Genomic DNA, 21,952 nt, shown 5'->3' with positions numbered 1-21,952 from the left:
AGTTTATATTTTTTAAAAATGTGTTCTGTTTTAATTACCAATGACAGTAGAGTGTATTTTGACAGATTTATACAAACATGGAATACATCGTATTCTAATGAGAATCCCAGTCTTTTGAAGCATATACATAGGTTGATGCTATTGTAAATATGATGGTTTTTCTTAATTGATTTTTTGGTAGTACATTAAAATGAACAGAAAAGCCACTGGTGACAAATTTATCAAAATAAAAATTTCTTCTTTATCTCAACCTCTTCTGTAGTTCATTGCATATAAACCCTCTATAGTTGTTCCTCATTAATATCTGAGAATTGGTCATATTATACATTGTTTTTTTTTAAAGTTTCCCCTGTGTGTAAGAAGCAGTAGTTAATACCAGTCACTGGGTCCTTCTGTTTTATCACAGGTCATATTCAGAACCAGTTGCTTTGAAGGCTTCAGGGATGCTTGTATTGGCCAGGCACAGTTCCCTACCAGAAGTTCACATCCTGGCACTGTGAGATCCAGCTCAGAACCCTCAATACCAAGGTCACTAGCAGATCCTCCTTTCAGAGGTCTCTTCTGAGCTTTGAGGGGTCATCTCTCCCCTGGTTCCCAGCATTTACCTGATGTGCTACATTTCCAATGGTAGTAACTGTTTATCTCTGAATTTATTCATGGAACTCTTTACTTATTTTGCCTTTATTGTTTATTTTTAATTGTACATAAAGATTCACTTTAATATAATTATACACACATGGAACTTAATTTATTCTATTATACTCCTTGGATCCCCTCCTTCCCCTCCTCATTCCCCCGATTCCCCTGTTCTATTTTACTAGTCTATCTTATCCTCATCTGTTTATTTATTTTTAAAATTTATGTTTTCATTGTAGTTGCACACAATACCTTTATTGCATTTATTTATTTTTATGTGGTGCTGAGGATCAAACCCAGGGCCTCACACATGCTAAGTGAACACTCTACCACTGAGCCCCAACCCCAGCCTCTGTTTGTCTATTTTTATTGGAATTTATAGATGCACATAGAGGTGGAATCCACTGTAGTACATTTACACACACTCATGACCCTTTCCTATCCCTTCTCCCTTTCTCTGGATCTTCTTCTTCTATTCCACATATCTTCCCTATGTCTTTATAATATCCAACCCAATTTGCCTCCTTACTTTCCTCTAGATTCTGCATATGAAAGAAATCATTTGACCTTTTATTTTCTGAGTCTGTCTTATTTCATTTAGCATGATGATTTTTTCTCCACCCATTAACCAGAAAATGTCACAGTTTAATTATTTCTTTTAAATGAATAAAACTTTACTGTGTACATATATCACATTTTCCTTATTCATTCATCTGTTTACCATCATCTGGACTAGTTTCATAACTGGATATAGTGAATTGTGCTTCCATAAACTTTGATATGGCTGTATCACTGTAGTTATTGATTTTAGTTCTTTTGCATAAATAATGGGATGGGATAGCTGGGTCATAGGATGCTTCTGCTAATATTGTGAAAATGGCTGTACTACCAGGAGCATTAAACAGATTTAATGCTATTTCAATTAAAATCCCAATGACATTCCTCATAGAACTAGAAAAAGCAATTATAAAATTTATTTGGAAAAAATAAAAGACCCAGAATAGCCAAAGCAATTCTTAGCAAGAAGAGTGAAGCAGGAGACATCCCAATACCAGACCTTAAACTATACTACAGCGCTATAGTAACAAAAATGGCCTGGTCTTGGCACCAAAGGAGACATGTAGACCAATGGTACAGAATAGAAGACACAGAGACAAATGACAAAAACTTCTGCTTTAACAGAGGAACTACTGGGAGACACCTCACATCCCATTAATAACATTTACTGCTGACCCCTCAAACCCCATGTCCGTTTCACAATGCAAAATTAATTTAGTCCATCTCCAAGTGTTTCATAGTCTTAATAATTCCAGCATTGCCCCAAAGTGGAAGTCCAAAATCTTTCCCAAAACTGTAGGTGAACTATTGGCTGTGAACCCCTATAAAACATCAAAAGAAGTTACATACATCCAGTATTCACTAGCAGAGAGTAAATCTTCCAATAGCAAAAGGCAGTAATAGGGGCATATAAAGAATGGATTAGGGATGAGGAAATGCAAAACCCTGTTGAACAAATATGTCCCTCAACTCCGCCTATAATTCCTCATGTAGCATCTAAGACCCTTGACTACAAGAAGATATTTCCAAAGTGCTTAGGTATTCCTGCTCTTTGGCTTTGCCATTTGCAGAGCAAAGGCAAATGCTCTATTTTCCTTTAGCTATCTCTGTAGCCAGCAGCTTTTCTTGGCCTGCAGTTCATGCTTTTGGTAACCTCTAATTTCTGGAAATTCCATTCAAACTTTGGCTTCACCTTCAGAGTTTCATCTATCACCTGGTCAGGGGAAGCCTGCAGGGCCTCAGACCTTGCTACAGTATGATTGGCATATGAGGCCTTTTTTAAAGATGGTGGTGAAAGGCAGCATGACCCCTTAACTTGAGCACCCTGCATTCCTGCAGAGCCAGCACAATGCATATAATGCCAAAGTCTGTTGACAGCTTGCGCTACAGTTGGGTACCTGAAATTACTGCTGTGAATATTTCTGAATGTCTTCCTTGCTGAGCAGGGAAAACTCACTTTCTGGGCCCCTGTGCTATTGGGGTGGCCCCAAGGCAGTTTGGAACGGAATTTGTCTTCTACATCCATGAGCGTACAACAGAGGTGGTCTTGCAAATTCCTTACATGTCCTAAGCTGCTTCTGTATTTTGTCAGTTTGAAATAGTTGACATCTCTTAAGGGACTGCAATGACTTTACCACCACACCTTCCTTGGCCCTCATTTTCTCAATGATCATGTTAAAACTCTTATCAAATATGGATTTTAACTCTACTAAAATAAGCAACTGCTTTCTTACAATGGTATATGTCTCTGGTATTAATATGAATATTGTAAAGGCTATTTAAAACATGGAAAAATGTAATGGTTATGGCATAATATTGTCAGTCATGAATATTACCTGAAAGCACTCAGTATATTATGTTACCATAATGTCTTGTTGGTGGCTCTCTTTACAATAGATATTATCACACTATTTATCTTACTATAAAAATTTGTTTCCTTGTACAAAACTTGCACACAAAGTAAAGTTTTTTCTAAATTCTGAAGAAGTTTCATATCACACCCACACACCTACAGTGTTTTTGTGTAATTTGACATAAGATATGAAATATCATGAAGTTATTATATCAATATTTTCTTTTTTGGTTTCCTTCATCACCAAATCTTTCAATATAAAACATCTTATAACATAAGGAAAACATCCAAAGTCTTCATCAAGATAGATACATATCATTAGGGATGGTTTTGCAATTTAATTTCATTCTTAATTCATATATTAAGTATAAACTTTACCCACCTAACTTAACTTAAAAATTGTTGATACAAGTCACCCATAGAGGTTCAATAAGCTATAGTTCTGGAGGAAATGCATGTAAATGTGGGGTTTGCAGAATTCATCTGGGATACTCTGAAGGTCTTTTTGCTCTAGCAGGGAACATTGGAGCAGTGGGAAACAGAAACCATAGACACAGTGTGTGGATGGAGCTTGTGTTCTGTTTGGATCCTGTTAAGCAAGTCAAGGCTTCCTGTCGCAGCCAGTGCTGAGGTGTTCACTGGTTCCTATTACAAGCATTCCCCTATCTGCAAACTTTAAGAAATGCCTTTACTAATCAATCAAATATGTTCAGGCTTTTAAATTTACCTAGGTAATAATTACATAGGTTTTGTTTTTTTCAATTTTTTCCTATTAGTGTACTGCTGAATAAAATTGTTTCTCAAAAGTTAGAATTTGATGTAATTATTTTCATATATATATATATATATATATATATATATATATATATATATATACATGTTTTTTCTCTTTTTGTTATGTAAGTATTCCTAGGTAACTTGATATGAGCATATGTCAGCTATAATTAATAGTTGGCAAAGCATACGTCAGTGAGGACACTAGAATGTTTGGAGAGTAATAACTTTTGTGAGATGATGAAAGATTGCCACAAGACTTGGAAGTGGCCCATCCATGCAATTCCAGTGCATCAGGGCTAAGGCAGGAGAAGAAGAGTTTCCAAGCCAGCATCAGGAACATAATGAGACAGTAAACAATTTACTAAGACCCTGTTTCTATATTAAACACATAAAAGTATGAAGATGCTCCCCTGGATTCAATTGCTGCTCTGGAAAAAATAAATAATTAAATAAACTGCCCCAAGGTTTTAGGAAACAAGTACAGAGAGAAATTAAAAGTCTAGTAAAGTGAGAGAAATTTAAGTGTTCATGGAATCAGACACTGAGGCCAGACAATTACATTGTGGGAGGAAAACTGTCCAAAAGATGACCTGCATTTCAGCCTTGGGGTTTGGTCCCTGACACTGGGTCACTCATGAACAGCTAAGAAAGGTGGGGTCTATTTCCCAGCAGTTGGATTTATTATCAGGACTCAGGGGGTGGTAACAATGGTCCTCTGAATACATCATGGACGAAGAAATTCTTCTTTTTTAATGTTCTAGATGGAGAGAAATATTATTGTGTTTCTCTCTGGATTTTTGGTCACAAATTCTTTAGGATTTGATTTTGTATTTTTTCAAATAATTAATTGACAAAGGTATATATCACAGTTCTTGCATATTTGACACTGGCTCTGAGTAAGAATAGATTATGGAGTATAAGTTATCTGTAGTTTAAATTGGTAAAATTTTCCTCTTTCACAGTATTTGATATCGGTAAGAGGACATATTGGATGAATTGGATGAATTATATATATATATATATATATATATATATATATATATATATATATATATATATATATATATATCCTCAAAGAATTTCAGCAAATATGTTGAATTATACTTTTTATTAAATTATGTATTGATAAAAAATACTTGGGAACCAATCTTACAAAAGAGGTAGAAGACCTCTACAATGAAAACAACAAAAAACAAGAAGGAAATTGATGACCTTAGAAAATGGAAAACCTCCATGATCTTGGATAGGCAGAATTAATGTTGTCAAAATGACCATATTTCCAATATCTTTATACAGATTTAATGCAATTTCTATTAAATCCCATTGTTATTCTTTATAGAAATAGAAAAAAGCAATTTTGAAATGCATTTGGAAAAATAAGAGATCCAGAATAGCAAGAGCAATACTTAGCAAGAAAAGTAAAGCAGGAAGCATCACAATACAGAAATGTATACTATACTACAGAGCTATAGTAACAAAAACAACATGGTTTTGGCACCAAAATACACTTGTAGACCAATGGTTCAGAATACAAGACATAGAGACCAACCCACATAAATATCAATTATCACATACTAAACAATGGTGCCAAAAATATTTCAGATAAAGGATAGCTTTTTAAACAAATAGTACTGTAAAAACTGGAAATCTATATGTGGCAAAATGAAACTAAACCCCCATCTCTCACCCTGCACAAAACTCAACTTAAAGTGGATCAAAGACCTAGGCAGTAGACCCAAGACCTTGTGCCTAGTAGAAGAAAAATTAGAACCACATCTTCATTATGTTGGCTTAGGACATGATTTCCTTAAAAAGATTCCCACAACACCAGAAATAAAATCAAAGATCAATAAATGGGATGATATCAACTAAAACATTTCTTCACAACAAAGGAAAAAATCAAGAACATAAAGAGAGAGCCTACAGAATAGGAGAAAGTCTTTACCACATGTACATGAATGAACACTAATCTCCAGGATATATATATATCTTCAAAAAACTTATTACCAAAGCAACAAATAACCCAATCAATGAATAGATTTAGAAACTGAACAGACACTTCACAGAGGAGGATATACTATTGATCAACAAGTATATGAAAAAATTTTCAACATCTCTAGCAATTAGAGAAATGCAAATCAGAACTACTCTAATATTTCATCTCACTCCAGTCAGAATGGAAATTATCAACAAAAATCAACAATACCTGTTGGTGAGCATGTGGGGGAAAGGTACACTCATAAATTGCTGGTGGGACCGAAAATTGGTGCAACCACTCTGGAAAGCAGTATGGAGATTTCTTAGAAAACTTTGAATGGAACCACCATATGACCCAGCTATCTCACTTCTTGGTTTGTACCCAAAGAACTTAAAGACAACATGCTATAATGACACAGCCACATCAATGTTTATAGCAGCTCAAGTCACAAGAGCTAAACTATAGAACCAAACTAGATGCCCTTCAACAGATGAATGGACAACAAAAATGTAGTATGTACACAATTGAATATTACTCAGCCTCAAAAAATAAAATTATGGCATTCTCGGGTAATGGATGGAGTTGGAGAATATCATGCTAAGTGAAATAAGCCAATCCCCAAACACCAAAGGTTAAATGTTTTCTCTGATATGCAGTTTTGATCCATAAAAGGGGGGAACATAGGGAAGTATGGAGGAACTTTAGATTGAGCAAAAGGGAGTGAGGGGAGGAAGGATGTGGGTGGACAAGGCTGGCAAAATGAGGCAGTCGTTATCACCCTATGTACACACATGTATGGTTGCACAAACCGTAAAACTCTGTATCATATACCGCCAGAGAAATAAGAAATTATACTCCAATTAGAATAATGAGTTAAAATGCATTCTGCTGTCATGTATAACAAATTAAAACAAATAATTAAAAATAAAAATGTATACAATGACAAAATTACACATTTTATGAAGTATCCATGGAAAAATATGGTAAATCACAAAATATACCTTATAAAATAAATCAGCTCCTAATGATGTAATCCCAGTGTAGGCAGGGTTAGATGGAAAGCCCAAATGTGAAGAGCTTTATCTAAGAACCACAAACAGGGAAATGAGGATAATCTTGAAATGCAACTTTATCATTTCCCTGAGAACAACTGTCTTTGCATAACTCTCCTCACAGCTTCCTTTACCTGCTTGTTCCTGAGACTGTAGATGAGAGGATTCAAGAAGGGAGGAACCATGATGTAAAAGGCAGAGAGAACCATGTCCTGGAGAGTGTCAGAGGTTGCTGAGGACCTCAGGTACACAGCTGTGCCAGAACTGAGGAAGATGGACACCACGAGGATGTGAGGGGTGCAGGTGGAGAAGGCCTTCCCTGGGGCTCTGGTGGGAAATTTCAGCACAGCAGAAAATATGTGAATATATGACATGATTATTATAGCAAAGCAGCCACCACCAACAACTATAATAGAGACAAGAATAAGAATCATGTTGCTGGTGGTGTCAGAGCAGGAGAGCCTCAGCAGAGAGGAGACATCACAGAAGAACTGATAGACCACGTTTGACTGGCAGAATGACAGCCGGAATGTGTTCCCAGTGTGCACACCTGCATACAGCACACCACTGATCAGGGTGGCCAGGGTCATGCGGACACAAATCTGGGGGTTCATGATGAAGAGGTACTGAAGGGGCTGGCAGATGGCCAAATAGCGGTCCCAGGCCATGATGGTAAGAAATAGCATCTCCACATATGCACAAAAAAAGACTAGGAAGGTCTGTGTTGCACAGCCAGCCACTGAAATGGCCCTGTTGCCAGTGAGAGAGTTGACACAGGCATTGGGGACAGTGACTGAAATGTAGCACATGTCCAAGATGGACAGGTTCCTGAGGAAGAAGTACATGGGTGTGTGCAGGTTCTGGTCAGCAGTGGTGACAGTGACGATGAGAAGGTTCCCTAACAGGGTACCCAGGTAGGTCATTGGGAATACTGTGAAATAGAGGAAACTCAGATCCCAGCCATCAGGAGAGCCCATAAGGAGAAATTCAGTTACCATGGTGGAATTGGCCATTTACTAGAAATTCTGGTTGTTTGAGATGATGAAGAGTTAAAAAGAGAAAGTAAAAAACCTCATTAATGCAATTAGTTCACACATTCATGTCCAAATAATTTTCTTATATTTTATAGTCACTTTCTCTGCATAGAAACATCACTCTTGTTTTTATGATATGTTTACTCATTTCTGAGCAGAGTGAACCTCCCAGTGCTGGTGTTGAAGTCTGCAGCACAGGGTCTGGGCCTGACCTGCACGGGTTGTGCTCAGCTCCCCATAAGGCCTCCCCTGACCTCCAGAGACTCCATGCAGAGTACTTCCAGGGTTGCCCACCTCCTCGCCTGCATGCCCACCTGTGTGACAGTTCATTGTTTAATGATCTGTAGTTTATTTACCTTCATCCTTCTCCATAGACAAAATTCAATATTATTTTGCCATTATGTCCATACCTAATAATTCAACTTATACTGTATATTGTATTTTTTTGTTTTTTTTTAAAGATCTATATATATCATGTGGAGTACTGATCACTACGAACATGAAAACATTTTACTCATGAGAAAACCATCTCAAGATTTCAAATTTTCCCCTTCCAGCATCACAAGTACAGTGTTGTGGAAAACTGAGGTGACCTGAGTGCCCTTGAACTCTGCTGAAGTCCCCCACTCTCCCTGGTGCTCCCCAGGACAAAGGTGGTGCTGTCTCATGGACACACACCCTCAGCCAGACCTGTTCCAGCTCCTGCTGGGGCTCTTTATTACTCTCCAGGTGATCAGGGTAAGGTCTTCAGAGCCTCTGGGTCCCTGTCCAGCTGACATTCTCCTGAACCTCTACTCTGTATATTTATATGTTCTCACTCTGTGTTCAGCACCATGAAGTTGAAATTTCCTTTGTCTAGACAATAACTTATACTTTTTTTGTTTACACTTCCATTATTTTTCTTTCATCTCAATGGCATCATAATTATACAAAAAGTACTGAATATATATGCTAAAAGAATGTTTTTCCCATGGTTAGTTACAACACTTCTACAGCAGCTCAGACCACCCATAGGTGACTCAATCCAGAATCACTCATATTGTCATTTCCTCTGCCCTCTGCAAACCTGGTCCTTCTCAGTACCTTCTAGGTTAACCACACTTACCCTTAGAAAAGTGATCTTCCTATTGAGCCTCCCTGGGTTCCTCTGGAAATGTGTGTCCCCCAGGGTCAGGGGTGGGTAGCCAGACACATGTAGGTTGGTGTTAATTTTACAGTGAGGGTGAAGTTCAAGGAGTCCTACTCTGTCTACCTGAACACTGTCTTGCTTCATCCCCCATTCCTCCCTGACTCACTCCCACATGACCCCTTTGTTTATAGCATACCTTGGAACTTGCTGACAGAAGCCTTTTCTAACTGTGACATAGTTTGATATACTTTTCTCCATTACTGTGTATTGGGCTTTAAAGAAGGCTCAAATGAAACTTTTCCTCTGGAAACTGCTTTACAATCTTAAACTTTTCCCCCTTCTGTACAGTGTTAGAAACAGACATATTGTATTGCCTTGAATTAAATCTGTATGTATTCATCACTCAGATCACTGGTGCAAATTTCTTGATTTGGGACCTTGTATTGTTCATCTTTTTTAGTAGCTTGTGCATGACTTCATTCACAGTGGTAATGAACTAATGCCTGGTGGCTTTGTTGACGGATCACTCCCCTGGACTGGATTTCTTTATGCTACTGACTTACAGATGAAGAGCTCCCAAGCAGGCTCTGCCCCTTCTACACTACTATAGCACACACAGTGCAGGATGGTGGGAGGTCATGCAATCGAAGGTGTCCTGTGCACTTGCAAGGTAAGATGTCTTTATAGCAGTAATTGCTCAAGAAGCATAACCAATGACACAACTATGGCTACAGCTATTTTTGATGGTTAAGTTTTGGAAAGAAGAAAAATATTGGTATTTTCAAGTAAATTGATTACCCTAAGAGAAATAATACAATAATACATTATGTGAAAATATAAATGCATATGAAAAATTCAGAAGGTTATGGGTGATGAGACAAATGCATATTAAAAACTTTGCAGGTTTTCATCCTTTTATACTGACTTCCAGACACTACAGGAGTCCTTTCTCACCACCCCTAGACATTTGTGTCAAATATAAGATAAATAAATATGTGCTCAGGATCTGGAAGTTGGCATAAACTACAGAGACTTTTTTTGTTTCCACTTTTTATACTAAACCATGTACTATTTTTATTTTTTCCAATAGAACTCAGTAAATTTTCTAGTAATCAGTTTGAATCATATGAATTTAATTGATGTCCTTCATTGCTTATGTGTTTAACTACTTCTTGAAAAATTCTTCTCTATATTTGACTTACTTTTTTCATGGATCAGTCTCACAGGAAACTTCAGATTATGGATATGACAAAATAAATATGGGACCACTACCTTATTTCCTGGGGTCCTCCAAGTATTCTTGTAGATCTTCAAAATGTGATTAATTTCTTCACCTAGATTTTTTTAAAAATAAGAAATAAGCCTTCAATTTTCTAGTTTGACCTCATAATTTTAGCATGTTTAGAACTACATTGTCCTCTAAGGAATTAAATGCTTATTGAAAATTCCCATAAACACCAAAAGTTGGTGACATAAATAAAACAAAGGTCAGGAAACAAAAAGGTCAAGAATAGAATCATAAAGATAAATTAGCATATTTTTAATGCCAGTAATTTGAAGAAGGGCTTCTGCAAATACTTTTGTCTGTTAGTGGAGAAAGCTGGGAGTTTTTCCTTTTGGTACTTCTCTGACAGTTCTTAACTATCAAATAAGTAGATTGCATTAAAAAATGCAGCGGATTGTTTGTGTTATAAAATACAGGTTTTAATTATTTTCTAAATTACATATTTTTATATTAGCAATTATGGTTTAGTTTTATTGATCAGTTACTGAGTGATGCTGAGGAGCACTTTAGCACTTCTGACCCTCATACTGTGCTTCCAAAGCTGCATGACCCTATAGTTATATTTTTACCACTAAACTCACATCCTCATTAAATGATATGCTTTCATTCTAAAATGTGAACAATTATTGAAAATGAGAACATATTTGTGATTAGGACAAAAAGGTGAGGTTGATGAATTCAAAATATTTCAATGAAAATTATATACCATATTGGATGTTTTTATTTCCAACAGCTACTGGAAAATATGAATGTATGTAATTTGCATAAATGAATTCATATCTACCTCCCTGTCATCTGCAATGTATTTGGCATTTTGTCCCTGTGCCTTAATCTGAATATATTTCTTTGTCAGCCATCAAAACTGTGCAGATAATTTTGTGCATTTTCTAAGTGTGTGGTAAATAAAAGCTATTTGAACAGAAGAATTTTAAACCAATAAGAAGTAACATGAAGAACTATCACATGTATTACTTGCAAACACTGTGCAGGCGTCCAGTCCACTGGAAATCAGAAAATAGTACTGTGTTTACAAGACTTCATTGTTCCTATAATTCTTTGAAGAATTAACCATTTTTTTTCCTGGGGTGGTTGACAATCTGGATGAAACTGCAATTTGTTGAGCAGCATGAAAATAAGGCTCAGAAGTGCCTGGACTCTAACTGCCAAGTACTCACTCCTGAGTGTCTCCTGTTTTCTGGGGGGAGCAGAGCTGCATCTCTCCTTGGTTTTTCCCATCAACTCTGTCTGCAGCCAGGGTTCATGTGTGCAGTCAGCTCAATGCTATGTGGGATGTGGGAGGCTCATTCCCCTCTGCTTTATGTGAACCTGGTGCCTGCCCAGTGGTAGCAGGACCCCAGGGAGCCCAGAGCTCAGCCTGCAGAGACAGCAGGAGGCCTGAGCACACCACCAGGTATCATCCCTCCTTAGCCCAGGAGAAAGGACCTGGCCACATGCCAGCATGGACAGTGGACGAAGCAGTGGAATTCCTCTGCTGGACATCAGTGGAGAAATGAGAAACACTGAGGAGAGACTGATGCTTCTCACTGTGTGTTTCCATCTCTGCCCTCCTTCACCTCAGTGTGAATTAGGGGTATTTGGGAGTCAGATAATATTAAGAGTAGTGGGCAACTCTCATTCACTCACCAACCTGTAAATGGGAAACCTCTAACACTATCTGCAGTTTTGCTGCAAAAATTTCTTATCATTGAGATAAAATTCACATGACATCATGTTAACCTTTGTAAAAGTTCATGGTTATCAATTCAGTGTTATCTACCACATTACAAATTGTGCAACTTCCAAATACATCTTGTTCCCAGATATTTTTATCACTTTCAGTGAAACACTATCCATTGTCCCTACGTATCCTTACTTACAGTCACTTGAAGACACTAAGTATAATCTCCATGTTTAAATTTATGTCTTGCAGGTTTGGTTAAGTAGAATCATTTAGTATGGGTTCTTTTTTATGACTTGGGTCAGTCAAATGTTTTTCAAATTAATCCACATTGTAGTGTTTATTACAATTTAATTCTTTTAGAGAATGAACATTTTATATATGTATACCAGCAACTTTAAAGGTCTATATATCCTTCTATAAGCATTTGGTCCTTTGTTCTGTTATCATAGTGTGGCATTGCTTGTCATTGTCTTTGAGCTTCTCCCCTTCTGGGAAAGATTCCATATGTACAAAGGGTGCTATATTTTTGATGTGCTGTTGGAATTCATTTTCTATGTTTTGCTGAGAATGCTTGCATGGGTCTTGATGAAGGATAAGGGCCTGTAATCCTCTTTTTTGTGATTTTTGTGTAATTTTCTGGATCTTATACTAGGGAAATGATGTTTTTTTGTGGAACGTGACTTGAGGAGTTGAAATTCATCTCAATTCCCTGGAGTGGTTTCGAGACATGTGGGGTCACCTCTCTTTGAATGTTTAGTATAGAACAGTAGTGAAGCCATGAGCTATTGGAGGTTTTTATGTTTTTGTTTTTGTTTGTTTTACTCGGAAATATTTAATACTGATTCAAATTTCCTGGTCATTATGGATGTCCAGGTCATATATTTTCTCATAATTCAGATGTTGTATGCTATATTTGTCCCAAATTTATCCTTTTCTTGTATATTTTACAATATGTTGAGATGTGGTTGTTCAAAAGTGTTGCTAATGATCTTGGCATTTCTGTGACACCAGCTATAAGGTTTCTTTTATTCTGTGATATTTTATTTACCTTGGGTTTTTTATTGTTAGTGTAGAAGGTCTAAAGTTCTAAAGGTCTAAAGGTGTGTTGATTTTGTTTGTATTTTCATAAACAACTTTTGCTTTCATTGATACTTTTTGTATTGCTATTTAGTGTTAATTTATTTATTTCTTCTCCAATATCTATCATTGATTTTTCAACTGCTTACTTTAAGTGTCGTTTGTGTTTGCTTTTTTACTGTCATTGTAGGATCTGTTCTTAGACTTTCTGCTTTTTTGATGTAGGCATTTAGTATTACACCTTTTCCCTTAGTAGTGCTTCATGAATGTCATAGGTTTTGCTATGTTATGGTTGCATTTTCATTAATAGTTTTAGTAAAATGAATATTTTCTAATGTCTTCAAATGTCTCTAAAGTTAGTTTACTTTTTATTTTTGCAAAGGAAGTTGATCATCAGAAAAAAGTCCATAAACAAAAATTTTCCCAGCTTCAGAAGTATGGAAGAATGATCAATCAATATAAAATGGCACGCATTTTCACGCATACAAAATACATACAAAGTACCCAGATCAGGCAACATTTCTGTGCATTGTTTCAGTATGCATTTATGCCAATATTTGGTGGACAAATTTGTGCATATTATGTTGAGCTAATTTTGTTCTTTTCAGCAATATGTGAGTACACTGATTTCTCTCAACTATAGCTACAAGAGTTTCACAAACTGACCTAAGTATATGGCTAGTAAATATCATTTTACTCTCCTTTGCTATTTATTTAATTTATTCATGTTGAATACGACCCACACCTTCAGTCACCAACCTTGAGGGGACGTTCCTCTCTCCTCACAGTGGCTCAGAGACTCCCCTTTCACTGTGAGTCCTCACACTGGGTATTAAAGCAGGAATATCCAATCTACTATGTTGCATATCTTCTGGGATCTTATCTCCTCCACTGTCTCTTTTGCTCTGTCTACAGCTTTTCTCTGCCTGACCCAGGGTCCCTAAACAGACATGAATGCTGCCACTCAAGCTTTGGTGGCCCTTTGCCCTCAGTGCCTGGCCAAGCTGTACACACAGCAGCTCACACCACCTGGTCCAGAGACCTGAGACCATTTTTTAATTTTTTTTTCAATTTCACTCATCAATATTGTGTAGTTTAGGTCCACAGATAGTTCACTCTTAGGTTAAATTTTCCATAAATAGTTGATCTATAGTTTAATTTTCTTTAGTTTTGCATGTCAGTAGAGTATATTTTGACATATTTATAGAAACATGGAGTACATCTTATTCTAATCAGGATCACAGTATTGTGAAGTGTATACATAGTTTTGATGCTAATGTAAATATGATTTTTTCTTAATTGATTTTTGATAGTACATTATAATGAACAGAAATGCCACTGTAGGCATATTCACCAACACAAAAATTTCTCCTCTATCACACCCTCTTCTGTAATTCAATGAATATCAATCCTCTATATGTTTTCACCATTAATTTCTGAGAAGGGAGTGTATTAGAGAGTCTCTTTTTACAGTTTCCCCTGTGTGTAATGAACAGTGGTTAATAACAGTCATTGGGTTATTCTTCTTTAACTCAGGTCATATTGAGAACCAGCCTCCTTGAACTCTTCAGGGATACCTGCATTGGCCAGGCACAGTTCCCTACTAGAATTCTACATCCTGCCACTGCGAGATCCAGCTCAGAACCCCCAATGTCAAGTTCACTAGTAGACGCTCCTTTCCGGAGTCTCTTCTGAAGATTTGAGGGGTCATCTCTCCCCTAGTACCCAGCATTTACTTGATATGCTACATTTCCAAACGTAGTAACTGCTTATCTCAGAATTACTTTATGGGAATCTTTTTATTTTATTTACTTATCTTTCTTTTATTAGTGCTTTATAGTTGTAGGTAAAGACTAATTTTCACATAATCATATGTACATTGAACTTATTTTACTGCATTATAGTTCTTGATTTCCCCTATTTTCTCTCCTCTTCTTCCTCCCCTGATTCCCCATCTTCTATTCGACTGGTCTGCCTTATCTTTATTTTTAATTAATGCTTATATTAAATTAATAATTAGTGCTTTACAGATCCACATACAGTTGAAATCCACTGTTGTATATTTATACATGCACATGACCATTTCCAATCCCTCTCCCTTTCTCTGGATCTCCTTCCTCAATTCCACTGGTCTTCCATATATCTTTATGATATCCAACTCCATTTCTCCCCTTACTTTACTCTAGAGTCTGCATTTGGGAGAAAACTTTTGATCCTTGACTTTCTGAGTCTGTCTTATTTTACTTAGCATGATGTTTTATTCTTCCATCCATTAACCAGAAAATGCCACAATTTAATTATTCCTTTTGAATGAATAAAATTTACTGTGTACATATATCACATTTTCTTTATTCATGCATCTGTTGACAACCATCTGAGCTAGTTCTATAACTGCCGATTGTGAACTGTGCTTCCATAAACATTGATATGGCTGTATCTCTATAGTATATTTATTTTAGTTTTTTGGATAAATACCAAGAAATGGTAAAGCTGGGTTATATCATGATCCCATTCCTAGAATTTCCATACTGCTTCCTACAATGCTTATATTAATTTGCAGTCCCACTAGGGTCCTTTCCTCCCCATATATCCTGCCCACATTCATTATTTTTATTCTTGACAATTGCCATTCTGACTAGTATGAGATGAAATCTGTAGGTAATTTTGACTTGCATTTCCTTGATTGCTAGAGATGTTGAACATTTTTTCATATATTTTCTGACCATTTGTATTTCTTTTCTAAATAAATATCTGTTTAGTTCTTTTAATTTTTATTGGGTTATTTGATTTTTTTTTTTTTGGTATTCAGATTGTTTACTTTTTTATATATTCTAGATATAAATTTCTTGTCAGAAGAATAGCTGACATGGATTTTCTCTCACTCTGAAGTTGTGCTCTCTTCACACTCTTTATGATTTCCTTGGCTATGCAGAAGCTTTTTAATTTAACGCTACCTCACTTATCATTGGTTTTATTTCTTGAGCTTCAGCGGTCTTGCTAAGGAAGTCAGTGGATGCACCAATACTTGCTGACCCTATTCTTTCTTCTAGAAGTTGCACGTTTCTGACTGGATTTCTACATCTTAAATCCATTTTGATCTGACTGTTGTGCAGAGTGGGATATAAGGACATAATTTTATTCTTCTACATGTGGATACTCAGTTTTCCCAGCACCATGTTTACACAGCAATCATTTCTCCAACAAATATTTTTGACCCTTTTGTCAAGAGTCAGACGATTGTGCATGGGTTTGTCTCTGCTACTTTCAGTTCCATTGGACTTCATGTCTATTTTAGTGCCATAACCATGCCCTTTTTGTTACCATAGCTCTAAATCTATTTATTCTATTTATGTGGTGTATTGCATTAACTAATTTGCATTTATTTAGCCACCCATGTATCCCTGGGATAAAATAACTTGATCATGGTTTATTATTTTCTTTATGTATTTTTAAATGTGTTTTCTGAAAAAGATTGGGAATTTTTGCATCTATGTTCATCAGGGACATTGGTCTGTAGATTTCCTCCCTTGAAATATCTTTTGTTTGTAACCAACAGATTTTCTGAGTTACCTATAGAAACACAACAGCAACAAGCAAGACAAGGAGAAAAACCAAAAGTGAGACCAGACCCAGGAAGCCTTCTGCAGGTGAGGAGAGTGTCCAACGGAAGCTTGCCTTGTCTTTATTCAGAGTTTTGTCAAATGATAAATCACTGAAGCTGGGTGCCCGTCTGTCACTTGCTTCTAATGGAGTTTCCTGAGTGTTTTGTTTAAAGGCTGCAGAGCTGCTGCCCCTCCCTGGACTATGGAGGATACAATAGGGGAGAGTAGATAGGCAGCCAAGAGCAGCTGCCTGGTGCAGAGCTGCTGGGGCCATAAACTGTGGCACACTTACAGGACAATGCTGATGAATTTCTGAAGACTGAGTGTGGATTGGCATGAGGAGATATTCTGAGCCTTAAACCTGAGAGGTGCTCCAGGAACCTGGTTGGCCAGTGCAGTTGACCTCAAGCAACTGTCCAGCTGTGGAAGCAGATTTGCTTTTCTTCTCCTTTTGGAATGATATTTTTGATGCCAGTTTTCTTCCTTTTTAGAGAAGTTTAACATTTAAACAAGAAAAGGCTGTAATGAAAAGGAATTTGAAAACTGACTAGCTTGCATCCTGGAGACTCTCCTTAATGAGGAAGTGTGTATTTTTCAGTATTTTTTCTCTGGATATTGGGTTGTGTTGTAATCACCCAGAGCTGTTGAACACCTAGAGGCAGTTATCTCTCATGTATCATGGTGCTATTGTGACTGGCATAATAAAGGAGAGCATAACAGTCACCTAAATGGAATGCCATTGTGACATAATCTGCATAGGAATCAGGCAGCTTGCCTGTGATGGTGGCAGTAGGTGCTGTCACTGCCCACATCTGTAGTTTTGTTAAATCTATCATTATTTGAGGGGATGGCCAAAAAGTAGTGTGTTAGTCAGTTTTTCATTGCTGTGACCAAAATACCCAACAAGAATAAGTTAGAGAGGGTAATGTTCAGTTTGGTCTCTGGTTTTAGAGGTTCAGTACATGGTGGACCAGTTCCATGCTTTGGGCCATGGTCATAGGGTGTGGTGGAGAAAAGCTGCTAAGCTCATGACAGCCACATAGCAGAGGGAGTTAGGGGGAGAGTCTTCAGGGAAGATATATCTTTCCATTCAAACTAGGATGGTCTGATTAGATCTCAGCTCTCCTGATCCAATCATTTCACAGCTTCCTGCGGTAACACAGGGGAATACCTCCCATCTTGCAGAACTGGAGATCAGGGAAGCCTCTGTGTTCATGATGAGTAAGCACATACCAGCCTCCATACATAGTGAACTACCACCTAGCTGGGTTCCAAGCAGGATATAACATGACCCATCAGTGTGTCCTTATATCTAAGCAACTGTGCTTCAGCCAATCCTAGGCCTAAGCCTGTCCAGTGATGCAGAAATGAGGCCAAGACCAGGCCTCATCCACTGGGGACTCCCTGCATGCCATTTCCTGTCTTCCTGGTTGTGAGGCCTGGGGCACCTTAGCAATGTCCTTCTGTGTGGAATGCTGGCCAGTGCTAGGACCTTTTTCTCTCTGCAATAAACTTTGTTACATTATACTGGTCTCAGTTTATCTTTATCAATTTTGATGTGGTCAACAGGACTTGACATAGAGCTTCCAGTGAATGCAGGAGCCCTAGATGACAACACCAGGAACCTCCAGAGTCCATTGGGTCCAGAGATCTCTCACAACAGCTAGAAAGATAACACAAAGTTCAGGTGAACATTGCACTACCCAAGGAACCATTTGATTATCTGCAGAAGTTCGCATTAGAATGTTACTAGAGTTTTCAGTACTTCCATTTCCATGACTGGAAAGTCTGTGTACAAATACCATGTAATATTTTGGTCTAATTAAATAGCTATATGAGAGTGAATGTATACAGGGTAGTCTGGGGGAGCCCTTGGAATAAGCTTCTGCTTGTTGGTGACATTGTTTCTTCAGCTTGCTTAGTTCATGCCTGTGCCTTCAGAGTAGGAGAATCAGATGAATCACAGTCTTAATATGCATATTCTATAGATCTTATTACTAAATTAATAGTAAGCAGCATTCTTACTTGTCTCTCCTAGTAAATAGTCAGTTGATTCATAAATATAGAATGTCCAGGAATTAGGATGTACTAAAACAGGGACATTATTATTTTTGTCATTATTTTGCTCTACATTTTTGTTTCATAATGAACAAAACCATGTGCTTTTCATTTGAAAATCAGTTAATACTAAGATTATTGAGGATTTATGACATCATGAAATTAACAATCCATATCATATTAGCTAGAACACAAGTTGGCACAATTTTTAAGAAGTCAAGCAACATGTGTAAGTAGGTTATCACAATATTGATTAAAATTCCACTTTTAGAAACTTAGAAAATAACCAACAAGTATAAAGTGTGGGCTTTGTGAATTGCAGTTATTGTAGTGAAATCTGAAAGTAATTTTTGTAACAATCAACAGTGAAGAAATTTGATAAGTTAGGATCCAGTAAGATATATAATTGTTCCAATGAAGTTGATGCATATTTAGAAACTGCAATGTAATAACTATTTAAAATGAACTACAAATGACAAAGAAATTTCTTTATTTACTTGTAAATATGCTAAAGGAAATATAGAGCAGTGCCTTTTTGTTTGTGTTATGGGTTAGGCTATATGGACAATGACCAAACAGACTCCAGTTTACCTTAAGACTCCATGTCATTTTAGAAATGCCTCTCCCATGGAAGCACTCTGCCTCTGTACCTATCAATAGTTGCTTAGCAAAGCAAGTTTGCAACATAAATTGGCAATTCTTAAACAATTTGAAATTGTTCTCTCTTTGGTTCCCATTTTTCATGGGCAGTGTACCCTGTCAGAGATTGATTGTCTAGACATTAGTAACCAGTCTCTAAATTGTACTCAACTAGGGTCATTTTGAACCATTTCCCTTGTGCTTGCTTGCTGCTATGCCAACCTGGAAAGTCCCATGGGAAATACCAATGTACCCATTGCATTGTCTCGCTACCTGCTCAGTGTAGCTTCTGTGCCACTGCTTGCTTGCAGCTACATCAACCCAGATGTAGTTTTGGCACTTTTTGCCTTTAAAGAACTTGAAATGCTCAGGCTTGGGGATGTTCCTTGCAGAAAAAGTTATGGGTGCTGTAGGGAGCAGTTGCTGGCTGGCCAGGTAAATAAACACTCTTCAATTTGAACAAAATGGACATGTTATGTTTTCTGAGTGGTCTTCCCCATAATAGTTTGTGTACATGTAGATAAAAGAGCTATATCTGCATATTACCTGTATACTAGCTATATCTGCATATGTGGAAGGAAATGGAGACACCTAATTAGTTACATGGAGGTGTGCATAGAAATGTACACAGGCTGCTTTATATTTTCTCTATCTCTTATCTTCTGTTTACCATTTTGGACAATATGAAACAGGTTTCTCAGTAAAAATTAATTAAATTCATTGTGTTTGAGGACAAACTAAAAAAATTTTAAAAAGGTTACATGGTTTGCTAATTTGGTAAGACATTCAAAAATTGTATTGGAAAAAAATTATAATCCGTGCCATGCACATTAAGTTCTCAAATACATCAAAAAATTCAGGTTCATAATTGTACCTTGTTTTTGGTGAGATTTCCTTCATTTTGTGAGGTTCTGCATCACTAATGTCCAGGAAGAAGGGAGGCCCCTGAAGAGATGACCGCTCCCAGCGCTCTGGAGTTAGCTGGTTCATGCCTCACCACCTGAGATCAAGTGGTGTTGTCTACATCGGGGTTACTTCATCTAATGGAAAAGAGTGAAGAAACATTATGCATGGCAGTGTCACAGCTGTGACTACTATGCTATGTGGAGATGGCTGATTCTCCTCCCTCTTCATCTGCAAGGCCTCTGTGACTGGCTTCATTCTACCCCAGAGTTGAGAGGCTGAGGTTGTGGAAGTTTCATTTCCCACATGTGAGTATCTATGCCAAACTCTGTCCACCATGATAACAATGGGTAGCACCCACTCCATGTTCTGGGGTGAAGGGAGGAAGCATTCATTACTTTATTTGGTATGTTTGTATTTCATCCACATGCAATTCTAGTTGCTCCAGTTAGAACAGTGAAGTAAACAGCACAGTCTTTCCTCCTGGAGCCTGGAGGAAAGATATCACAAAAGATAGCGTAAGTAGCTGGGATAGAAGTATTCTATTATTGTAATTTTATAAAATCCCATAAAACTGGGAAATTGTGAATTGGTAAGTAATTTTAGAAAAAAGTTTCTGAGAAAATAAATTAGAGTTATTGACTCACTCAAACACTTTTTATTTACCAAGGTAGAGGTCATTAGGAAGGAGAAGAACTTCCTGTTAATTTTGTATGTGTCTGAATAAAACTGCCATGTGCTATGTGTTCTACATTTTGCAGGGTAGGGTGGTATGTTTCTATTTCATAAGCAACCACGTGAAGTGAGCAGCAGTGCTGGGAAATGCCCAGTGATAGACATCCCCATGCATGCTCACACTCACACATGTGCATGTTCACCCACACAGGGATGTGCTTTGCTTTATCTCTGGAGAAAATATCTGTCACTTGCCCATTTTTAATCAGGCTCATTGTGATTGAATATAGAAGTCACTTACATCTAGAATAAAATTCTGTATCAGATGCAGATTTCTCTTTCCCATTCCACAGGCAGGTTGCCTTTCCAATCTTACAATATTTTTTATATGCAGAGGGTTTTAAGTTTGATGTAGTTTTCATTTGTTTATTTTTCATTTTTTTCCTCTGCATTTAGGTTCAGATTCATGAAACTGTGATCATGTCCTGAGTCCTGGAGCTTTATCACAGGTGTTTTTTGTAGGAATTCAATGGATTTAAGGCTCACATTTTAGGCCTTTGTGCATTTTGAGCTAAGATCAGGTGTGGTATAGAGGCCCAAGTCACTCTTTTGCGGAGGTCCCTGTACCATGCAATGGCGAAGCCTGACTCCCTATTGGGTAATCTCAGCACCCTTATTTAAAATCTCCAGGCCCAGAGTGGAAGGGCTGCTGTGAGGCTGGACCTTCTGCTGTTTGCACTGTGTGAGGGATGCAGGTGCTGTCATAAATAATCTCCCTCTTGTATGTTTGGAAACCTCAGTGTGAGACCTTTAATTTTGCTCATTTCTTTTCATGACAATTTTAGCTTTTCAGGACAGTTTTATTCTATATGAATTTTATAATACTTTTTTTGTTTCTGAAAGAAAAAGATGAATAAAAAAATTTTGAGAATGATTGCATTGAATCTGTAGAGTATTTTAGAAACTAAAGTTATTTTAATAACATTAAGACTTCTTATCCACAGGCCTGGAACATT

The 21,952-nt window shown here is 37.2% G+C and overlaps 1 protein-coding gene across 1 annotated transcript; it reads right to left on the bottom strand.

Annotated features, from left to right (window-relative positions):
• Positions 1-6,933: 6,933 nt before the first annotated feature.
• Positions 6,934-7,866, bottom strand: LOC143400273 (olfactory receptor 14C36-like). Its single transcript, XM_076857566.2, has one exon. It carries the CDS (start codon positions 7,864-7,866, stop codon positions 6,934-6,936), a length of 933 nt encoding a protein of 310 aa, XP_076713681.2.
• Positions 7,867-21,952: the final 14,086 nt, after the last annotated feature.

Source organism: Callospermophilus lateralis (assembly GCF_048772815.1).
Source record: "Callospermophilus lateralis isolate mCalLat2 chromosome 5 unlocalized genomic scaffold, mCalLat2.hap1 SUPER_5_unloc_2, whole genome shotgun sequence".
Taxonomy (NCBI): Eukaryota; Metazoa; Chordata; class Mammalia; order Rodentia; family Sciuridae; genus Callospermophilus; species Callospermophilus lateralis.
Note: the sequence above shows the minus strand (reverse complement) of the source record. Positions and strands in the feature narration are given on the sequence as shown.

Coding starts and splice junctions, on each gene's coding strand:
- LOC143400273 (XM_076857566.2), bottom strand. CDS start 7,866: ATGGCCAATTCCACCATGGTAACTGAATTTCTCCTTATGGGCTCTCCT.